This window comes from Saccostrea echinata, unplaced genomic scaffold, assembly GCF_033153115.1.
Source record: "Saccostrea echinata isolate AGI-Se365-2 ecotype Australia unplaced genomic scaffold, CSIRO_AGI_Sech_v1 ptg000047l, whole genome shotgun sequence".
NCBI classification, from domain to species: Eukaryota; Metazoa; Mollusca; class Bivalvia; order Ostreida; family Ostreidae; genus Saccostrea; species Saccostrea echinata.
In genome coordinates this window covers 6,180,001-6,190,709 of record NW_026889796.1, presented here as the reverse complement: position 1 = coordinate 6,190,709, position 10,709 = coordinate 6,180,001, and the positions used below count along the sequence as shown (strand labels likewise).

At 33.6% G+C, this 10,709-nt stretch overlaps 1 protein-coding gene across 2 annotated transcripts in view; it reads left to right on the top strand.

Annotated features, from left to right (window-relative positions):
* Positions 1-1,828: 1,828 nt before the first annotated feature.
* Positions 1,829-10,709, top strand: part of LOC133202423 (endothelin-converting enzyme homolog) — a 28,240-nt gene continuing 19,359 nt past the window's right edge. The window contains exons 1-2 of one of the 2 annotated variants that reach the window (XM_061338238.1): positions 1,829-2,202; positions 10,079-10,142. In XM_061338238.1, coding sequence (XP_061194222.1) covers positions 2,174-2,202; positions 10,079-10,142 — 93 coding nt within the window. In that variant the 5' untranslated portion in view covers positions 1,829-2,173. Of the gene's footprint in view, positions 2,203-2,393; positions 2,840-10,078; positions 10,143-10,709 lie in introns of those variants that run through there. The other variant, XM_061338237.1, reaches the window with a different exon arrangement.

Genomic DNA, 10,709 nt, shown 5'->3' with positions numbered 1-10,709 from the left:
AGTCTATCTATCCTTCAGCAGTAGCCAATTCATCTTTTGGAGTATGATTGTTGGTGCACTGTTGATGAGCTTATAAAGGTTTCGTTATTTTGAATTTTATCCTGGTGGCCAATCGGTGGTCAAAGAACGATGTATTTTGCAAAAACCATGTCCTCAGAACTCTTACATTTTACTTGGTAAACAATTTATTTATTTTTTTTTTTTTTGGAATAAGATTGTGGCCTATAGATGTGCAGCAAGGTTTTGGCATTTACATTTTCACCTTGAAGACAAATAGGTTGCAGAATTTTTTATGAAGACAAACACCTCCTCTACAAGCCTTCTTTTTAAACAGAATTTGATTTCTGACTCTAATGAATTTATTTTATGAAATACTAACATGCTCAGCCAAGCCTTTAATGCCAATTTTATGCATGAATGCTAATGTATACTAATGTAAATTATAAAATTATTATGTAAATTATAGAATATCTTTGGTGGCTTTCTCGCTATAACCCAGGTACGAAGGAGAGAACTATATGTAGTACATTAAGAGGCAAACACCTAAATTAATAATGCATGTGGCAATGTTCTTAGTTTTGTATTTGGTCTCACCAAGTAAATTCGAAATTTAGAACATGACATTATGGCAAAAGCCTTTATTCTTGATTTCACGAAAAACACTTTAAATTTGTGAAATCTATGAAGATTCCAAACATAACATTTTTAGAGAAATCCCAAGAATTGAACAGATAGCCACAAAACATTATTCTTACCCTGATAACAATCAACTTACCACTTGATTTCTCTCGGCACCATATGTTAAATGAGAGCTCTTGAATGCATATACTCTGTAAAATTATATTTTCTATACAATTTATAACAGGTTCATTCAAATATTTCATAAGAATATTAATCTTCATTTTAAAAAAAATAAATATACAATTACGTTTGAACTAATTACATGTAATAGACATTTTATCACTGTTTTGTAATTCGCTTTATTACATTTACAACAGTGAATTACTGTGATTTATTTATTGAATAAAAGTGATATTCTCTCACAGTGGGAAAAGATACCAAAATGATATTCTCTCGCAGTGTGAAAGGATATCAACGTAAGTAGAAAATAATTTTTGGCCTGTCGTAAGACAGAGATAATAACTAAGCATCTTGATAGAGCTAAAACTGCAAATTTCTTCCCAAATATGTTGCTAAAAGCCATGCTATGCAAAGTTTTCAATCTCAGAACTGATAAGCTGTGACGTCTCAACCGCTCAACTATGACGTCAAGCCTATATGACACTGTGTTAAGAAAAGACAGAGCGTAGGGAAAATCAAAAAATGTAATAAACAGAAAATTCAATGTTTTGTAGATGAATATGGAATTTATTTCACTCGTGAGACAGGATATTTTGATATTTTCACTCGTGCTTCGCACTCGTGAAAATATCAAAAAATCCTGTCCCACTCGTGAAATAAATTCCATATTCATCTACAAAACATTGAATATCCTCTATGTATTTACTATGAGATATAGATTTTGATGATAATCATTTCATGAGTGTTACATATCCACCCGATACCGAAGACTAATTCTCGACCTAAAAAGGCTGAGAAAAATATCAGATATGCAGATATGTGTTAATAAAGACTTTCTGCATCATTTGGCCTGAAACAATAAAACATGGAAAGACATGACATTAAGCAGGAAATCGCTATGACAGCATCCAGAATCAATAAACGTGTATAATATCAAGGCGTCGTCATGAAAACTGCAACAAAAAAATTCCTTTGCATTTTATTTTTACTGTCTGATTCAGAAATGTGTCTTTAATGCTCTCAGTGCACCGTTTGGAACGACTAACTTAATCCGCTCACAATCGGCATTTATCGTAAACACTTTATGTTTGTAGATCATAAATCTTTTTTATTTATGTTGAAATCTCTCTTTAGATAGCATTTTAAAAGATTAGCTGGCTATAACCCGATCCGATGACAGAGTTGTGTTTTGACTGATAACATAGGGGTAGAGGGAGATTACGTCACGCTTCAGTGACCCGGATGTCCACCATTCAGTGGTCGTGACGATATTACCTGTATTTTGCAGGTAACTTTTGATGTGTATTGCCTTCATGTGAGAAAAATTACTTTGTTCAGTCCTAGGATAATAAAGGATTAACACCACGAAGAGATGAGCCGAAATTCCAGGGACTCCGATAGGTAAGAAACACATAAACGTATTGATACAAATACATACGGTGTGTGTTTTTATTTATCCTGTTAACTTTGCCTATGAGTGGGCGATTTAACTTTTTTTGGATATTTATATTTAGCGTACGCAGCAAAACCGTGTATGTAAATAAAACAGCGAGGCAAGCACATGTTTGTTCGATCAGTCTGGTACTTCGGTATATATAGGAAGTATAAAGTGAAAGCTTGAAAATCAATTACACAAATGCCTGTGATAACGATCTTTTAAAAAAAACAAATAGAAGATTTTTAAAAAAAAAATGAAAGGCAAATGCATGGTTGGATATGTACATAGTGTTGGTAGTAACGTTGTCAATTTCATTAATTGCAATGCGATTTGTGGTTGAATATTTTGTCGTGTAAACCAGTGCTTATATCAGTGGCTTGCAATGTCGTTCAGGACACCTCGTCAGACTTGTCAAAAAAATTAAAACATGATTGGGACCTTTTAAAACACGACAGGAGTATTACTCGGTGCATGTGCCCTTGCAGTATGGGGGGAATTTAGCCTCTGAGGACACGTGATAATGAGTACACAGTACGGAACGACAGAATGCAGTTTAGCGGAGGTACCCCCCGTTATTGTGGTCAACCCAGGGAAAAACAGGTAAACAAGGGGGAGGGGCTGCAGTCATTTTACCTGGCATATGGTAACGTTTGTTAAGGACGTTCGCTACTTTATTTACTTTTAAGATAGACTTGAATAACTTGGTTTGCATTTATAATTTTTAATTTTAGATTCGGACAATTGGAATTTTTAGTGACTGCAAATTTTAACTAAATAAATTACACTTAGTTCAAATAAAATATATTTGCTTTGAGAGAAAGTCAAATAATACAACGCGGATCATTAAAAACAAACATTGATAATCTATGTATAACATATTTATATAAATTTAATTAAATGTTAATCATCACGATTAAAAAGTCGAACGGGACGCACGCCTTTTAAGGATCAGATTGAATTTTCAGACTTTAGTCCCTCGGTTTCTTGCTCTGGCAAAAAAATATCTGAAGTAAATGGAAGTTTACTTCCATTCTCCCTTGAGAGTAATTGTTAAGCAATATTTCCTTATCGTTGGTATATGCAATTTCGACAAAAAATTTCTATCAAAGGGCAAACATTTTAAGAGGTGAATATCTTCATTGGAAAATCCAGACTATGTCAATGCTGCATTATTACATAATAAACCGTATGTATGTATAAATCTGCAAGATACTGTCTTTGCCTTTTTAATATTTTTACAGCAATTTCCCTTTAAGTACATGTAGATATCGAGACAGTCTCTGTTTTCGAGGCTGCAATCAGAATTCTTTATACAAGTACCTTTTTTCAATACACCCATCACATATTTTTTCTGATAATATTGGATATTGAAAAAAAAATAAAACTTATGTGTTGTCGGACGGGTAGGAAATAATTAAAATTTTCGCACAATACTCAATCTTGAAACTTGATCAAAGTAGGGGGCGTTTGAGTTTTCATCTCTGAAGGTAAATGTTTTATCTAAAAATCGATTTTTCTTACTATAAACCTTTCTTCTTTATCACGACAAAATTTCCATAGATAAGGACTGTTAACTTTTTTGTGGGATACTAGATTGTTGATATTCCCCCCGTTAACAGGGAAAAAAGAGCAGTTCTGTTCCCTTTAAATTGCAGATATCGTTGTACGAGACTAAATACTTCATTCAGACAAAAACTTCTTTTATGACCAGCACATGGATTGTAGACCTATATGTCTCCTGGCATATACACGAAAATTACTCGCCGAGGGAAAAAACCTATAAAGCATTTGTACAGCGGATATTTCATTTACTGCTGAAAAAAACTGTACGTCTAAATGACACTTCGGGGTTTGCTTAGGGGCTGTCGATTAATAATTATATCAAGCCTATTGACTGTTAGTAATATCCATTGCTTCTTTCCAGCATCCGAACGAATCTCATTTTGGCATAGAAAGAATCCCCCATGCCCCAATTACCTTATGCAGTTTACATTGGAATTGATTTTTTTGAGCAACAACAATTCTGTATCTTAACGCTTCGCTATCTAACAGATGTTTCAAAGAGTTATGATCTTACAGCATGCCACTTTAAAAAAAAAATATTTAGAAAAAGCATAGATTCCACGAGGTGACCAATTTTTAGTTTTAAAAAAAAAAAGTAGACATGACTTAAAGACTAAAGCAAATTGCACTTGCAATATAAAATTAAGCAACAAAAATCAGTCTTAAAACGATCTTTGGATTATTCTTAATCTGTGCAGTTTTTCATTAAATATTGGTTTAACGAGATATTTGGTATTCCATCAACGCTAGCCATACTTTAATTATATAACTAGGCAGTGGTATTTGTGCACGGTCGATTATTTATTTATGAACTGCCGCACAAGCAGATGTCAACACCGAAGCAGCGTGCGTAATTCTGTAAAAATTGGTTCAATTCCCAAGATATATAACGCTTCGCAAAATATATTTTTAAATCAATGAGGGAAAGCACACAGGGGAGGTATGGAAAATGATAAATATTTTATTGTGTTCGGTAACGAGAACCATATTTCGTCTCTAGTGGCTGATTATCGAGTCACTTCCCAGAATGAAATGATGAATGCTGTAGCCGCCCCGTAGTTGGCCTCTAGTTGTTTAACTTTCATTATGTAATATCCAGATAGATTGACACATCAAATTTTTGAAAACTTCACACCGCCTGCTAGTTTGCTAATCAAGCTTAATTTTTGCACATTGTTTGATTGGTTCATTTATTATTTAATTTCATCATGACATCAAACGCTCATGAAGTTTTTTTTACGTAATTACATATTTTCAAATGCACTTTGGGGTATTGGTGCTAGATGTTTTTCTCTAACGTCTAATGTTAAAGATTAAATCACTTATTGTTGAAAAAAATATTACGAATCAGTTGTTAGATGATGAGAAAGATTTCGGATTCAATGGTGATTTGAGACTATCAAAAAAATATTGCTCCGAAACAGCACCGATCATTAATCCAGTAACGAGTTCGAGTTATTAATCTATGTGTACAAGGCAATCAGAAAAAAAGTCTCGTACACTATTAATTAATAATTTTCTAAAATATTAAACAACAGTTTCAAGTGTTAACTATAATCATTGGGTGCAATTTGTAAATAGATAAGTAACTTTGCCATTGTTCAAATAGTGTCTAGACTATGCAATTCCTGCATGTATCTATGTGGCAAAAGACCTTGCAGAAAAAAAATCAACAACACAGCAAAGAAAACGTTTATTGGTTACTGGTTGAAATACTAGACAATTTATTGAGTGGAAATAAACGGAGAAGTGTTGAACGATAGGGGACTCGATCTCCATGTCCAATCACTAAATATGACCATGAAAGTAACACGGCCGTGTACTAATACAATAAACCTATCGGGAAGAAAAAAAAAGAAGCTGCGTCGTCCATCAATTCTGGTCTCAGCACTCCGGGACTTGTAATTAGCGGAAGGGGGAAAATAACGTGAAGGCAGCGAAATCTCAATCTGGTTTCTTCCTAGTATAGTTCTGTTATTCTTACTGCTGGAGGCTTCAAACACTCATCTGACTCCGAACAGAAGTTGATGAAAACAGTGTTAAGTCCGGAATAAGTAATCAGTGCAAAAGACTTCTTTAATGACATTGTTGACGCAAGAAGTCTTCTTTTTTTTTGTTGTTGTTGTTTCCTTGCCTTTACATTTTTGTCTTTAATGAGTGAATATTGCTTTAAAACAACTTACATACGAAGGAAGGACAGGCGCATATATTACAAATAGAAAATATTTTTTTCATTATTATCCAACTTAGGCAGACACATATATTACAAATATAAATCTTTTTTCCCCCTAATTACACGATTACCAAGCTTCATTATTTTGCGAATGATGTTAAATTATAAGGATTGGTATCTTAGTTATCTTTTAATAAGATCAGAATACGGTTGCATAATACATTAATATGTAAGACAGTTCCATGCAGAGGAATAAATAGACCATTTGCGTGCTGTGACTGCATGTCCAGGTAAATTGTCAGTGCTTTCGTTGATTTATTACGAAATCTGATGAAAACAGACAAAAAATGGATATAAGATCTAACAGTGTGAAATCCCGTTTGAATTATAGTAAATTTGTAGTGATGTCCTGTTAAACGGTGTGTCATTGCTATTTACTTCAATAAGCGAAACCTAAGAAATGACCATTACATGCACATATTCAGACTTTTTATGTAATAAAACAACAAGATTTCATCTTTATCTGACATCAATAAGTTCCCCGTGTCTTTTTAAAAGTTGTTCATTCTGTATTCAGCATGTATTTCATTGTTTGATATAAACACGATACAGTAAAATATACTCAAGAAACATCTATTAGTCATTCCAAAGTACAAAAGTATATGTTAATTTGGTATATATGTATTCACAACTAATCAAAGTGTAATTATTTCAATATCTTTTGCAATTTTTTATACCCGCACGTTCTAAAGAAAGTTCGGGTATATTGTTGTTATCCTGGTCCATCCGTCCGTCTGACACACTTTCTCCTCTAACAATTTCAGCAGTAACAAATTCATCTTCTGGAATATGATTGATGGTGTCCTGTAAATGTGCAGTAATGTTTCAGAGTTTTCATTTTCATCCTGGGGGCCAAGTGGGAGTTGAAAAACGACGTTTTTTTCCTACAAAAACCTGATTCCCCAAACCTCTTTTACATTTTATAAGTAGTAGCCATTTCATCTTTTGCAAGGTGATTGAGGTTATCCTATAAATGCACAATAAGGTTTCAAAATTTTCATTTTCACCGTATACGTAGGGTCAAATGGGGGTCGAAAAACGGTTTTTCACAAACACCTGGTTCCCAGAACTTTTACATTTTACAAAGTAGAAATGTCATTTTTTGCAGGATGATGGGGAGTGCCATGCAATAAGTTTTTGGAATTTTCTTTTTCACCCTGGGGGTCAAATGGGGGTCGGAAAAAGACGTTTTTCATTTTAGAAAAAACCTGGTTCCCAGAACTCCTCTACCATTTTACGCAGTAGCTACTTCATCTTTTGTAAGATGACTGACTGGAGGTGTCCTGCAAATGTGCAATAAGGTTTCCCAATTTTCATTTTCACCCTGGGTGTCAAATGGGGGTCGAAAAATGACGTTTTTCATTTTACAAAACACCTGGTTCCCAGAACTCCTCTTCCATTTTATGTAGTAGCCCTTTCATCTTTTGCAAGATGATTGAAGATTTGAAGGTTTTTGAATTTTCATTTTCACCCAGAGTTCCAAATAGGGATTGAAAAATGATGTTGTTTAGTTCCAATTTAAGTCATTTTTCTGAAACGCCCTCTTTGAAAATCAGTATTTATTTCATCACAATCTCTAATTCAGAATGGTAATAAATTTATTATTTGAAATACTATCATAAGTACCTCATAGTCATACACTGTAACTCACTTGTGTATTTTATGCTCAGTTGATACATGAATACATATTTTATGTATACATATAATAACTCTTGTGGCTTCTTCGCTACCAAGGTACAAGGGAGCTAGAGTACATTTAGAGGCAAACACTTACGTGCGGGTATTTCTGTCTTGTGTCAGCATCTACTTTTTCTTTGTTCTAAATCTTATTGATACTGTTTTTGTTTGGTTGCTTGTTTTTTCCTGCATGTGTGTTTGCGTGTGTGTGGTCACTTGTCATATACCAAAAGACCAGTTACAACATGTAAAAGTCTCTTTCAATCTGTTGCAAAAGGGATACTAGTACTAAGCAACCTGTACAATACAATTACAAGAGCAACACTTTTCAGTGTCTGTCAATCGTGGGTACCATAGGTATTCCGCTCTTACCTTTCCAGCATTGAAGGCCAAAATGCATATTTCTTGTATTATCATTATTTTTCCAGAATTCCAACCCAGTTTATGAAGTAAAATTAATATTTAAACTTGATTATGATATCCAACACTAATAGCTATTTGAAACATTGCTTACAAATTCCTCATTTGTCATTATCATGCCTTTTCATAGTATTAAATGTTGCTGTATACCAAGTACTCTAGGAGTAAGCTTATACGTCTGTATATCGCTACCTGATCTAGATTTGATATACGGTTCAGGATGTAGAAGTTACCAGAATTGGTAATACGCCATTCTCTGGAAGTGAAAATGAAGATAATTCACGGCCAAGATAATATCCCCAATTATCCCTGCGTTCACATTTATTGCTTCAAATGCAGGGTTATTTTAACAACCACAAGAACTGGAAACAGAGATTTTGGGATATACATGTATTTAACTGAGGTTCACATATACATGTACTTAATTATCACGGTCCTGAATTGTTTTGAACGACATTGTGTTGATAATCATAACTATGTTTATAGAATATACTTTTTTTCAATTTTGCAAGTTTGTGGAAATTTTATCCAACTAAAAAAAGATGTCTTTTTAATATCTCTTAGCAATATAAACAACCTATTTATCAAGATTATTTCTTTTAATTAACTTGTTTTATTTTATACAAATGTTATGACCAAATTACATGTAATTATTGCTTAGAAAAAAAAATATATAAAGCAGGTTTGAGTTAAATTTCATTGAGTACTATATATATGTAACACAATATTGATAGTTGGAAAACCATTTAATGTGGCAAACGTGAGAGATAAAGTACTGATGTCTAACATTTACAATAACGATGACGCAAGCAAAGGCAACCCGGATTTAGTGGTTACGAGCATGTTATAATGTTCATATTTTTTTTACAATCATTTTTTGCGTGGTTTAATGATTATGCCTTTGGTGTAAATTGGTTTTGAAAATAGACATTATTAAACATTTACTTTGAAAGACACGTTTCCTGTGTATAAATTATGGTTGGAATTTTGCGTCTATTGATTGAAGAAGAATGAAAGTTCTTTTTCAGATTCGAAAGTAATAAACTTGTTTTTATTAGGGGTATAAGAAAGATCTATATGGAGTCTATTCGAATCTTTAATAAAGTGGGGGAAAGGCAACGAAAAGAATTGAAGTCAAATTTTCGGGAACGTGTCTTTCCTTATTGTAGATACACACGTATATGAAAATACAGATATTAAGTACATATTTGTTTCTTTCGCACAGATGGCCCTTCTGAATTCAGTATGAATGTCAGTATCAAACCGTTATTAAAGAAGAAATCCAAATCATTTATCACATATGCCCTATTGGTAATTTGAATCTTGGTCCGTCAGAAGCTTGAAGCCTCGTGCGGGAATGAAATATAGTTGTCTTCTCGGCAGCGAAAGCATGCGGTAATTAATTGGTGATTACGAGGCTCTCGCGCATCAGCAAACTCATTTCATTCTATTGAAATTGAACTGCATGATAAACATACGTTTTAATTAAAGTATGGATTTCCATAGCTATTTTTACTAATTGAAAGTGTCGAAGCATTTAATTTGGTTGAAATCTTTCGATTTTACACCAATTGCTTTTCAAGAACCATTTTGTCAATATGTGCATTTTATTAGTTATGTAATTTTCTGCCGAGATTATTGGACATATTCAACAAATTGATCAATTTGCTATGTTACCATTTATTGTGGAAAACTCGTAGGTTTTGCGTTTTCATTTTGTCGACAATTATACTGAATGACCCTGCTAAGTAACTCGATGTTAAGTAAGTTATTGGGCTTCCATTAATATGCTTTTTGAAACCCGATTTTTCTGTTAATATAATAGGAACGGGGTTCATTGTTAAACATCAAACAAGAAAAAAATAATAACTTAAAGAATATACAGTAGCATGGCGTCAAATATTGCTCTCTGATTGTTTTTACAAAATGAGTTCTTGTCTTTTCAGAAGCAATGGCGTCACAGAATCCAACGAGCTTCTGTCTCAAGGCCACCACACGGAGCACATCATGGTAAGACGTTATCATTGCGTGGATCGACATGTAGATGGATACAGTAGAATTATACTGTATACTACACTGATGTGGATTATTTTTTTTCCTCTTAGTTAACTACTACACAACTTAAAATACTTGAAAATATAGTATGAGAGAGACGTCGAATACTTGGTTATTCGGAATTCCATCTTCTTCTAATATGATAAAAACTAATGAATACATTTTGTTCAAGTGTGGACAAATCATAAAAATAATAGAGTGGGTTATTGAATTTCTCCTGGTGATGAAAAATTTCCCCCTCTACAAGTGGTTAATAATCCAAGAAGAATGCTCGTAGAGTAATCGGTTAATTGAGCCCGAGGAAATATTGCAACGGAATCATCAGAATTTTCCTTGATCAATTTGGATTATCGGTTATAAAAGGGAAAAAATCAGATAAGTAATTAGAGAAAACTAAGAGGTATGGACGATATAAAACACCGGGTTATGGTCGACAGCATGGGGTGTCAATCAAATCGAGTCTGCCTCTACAGCCTCTTTGGGCCTGTCCATCACTTCAGTCCAGTTAGCAGCCGAAGTGTC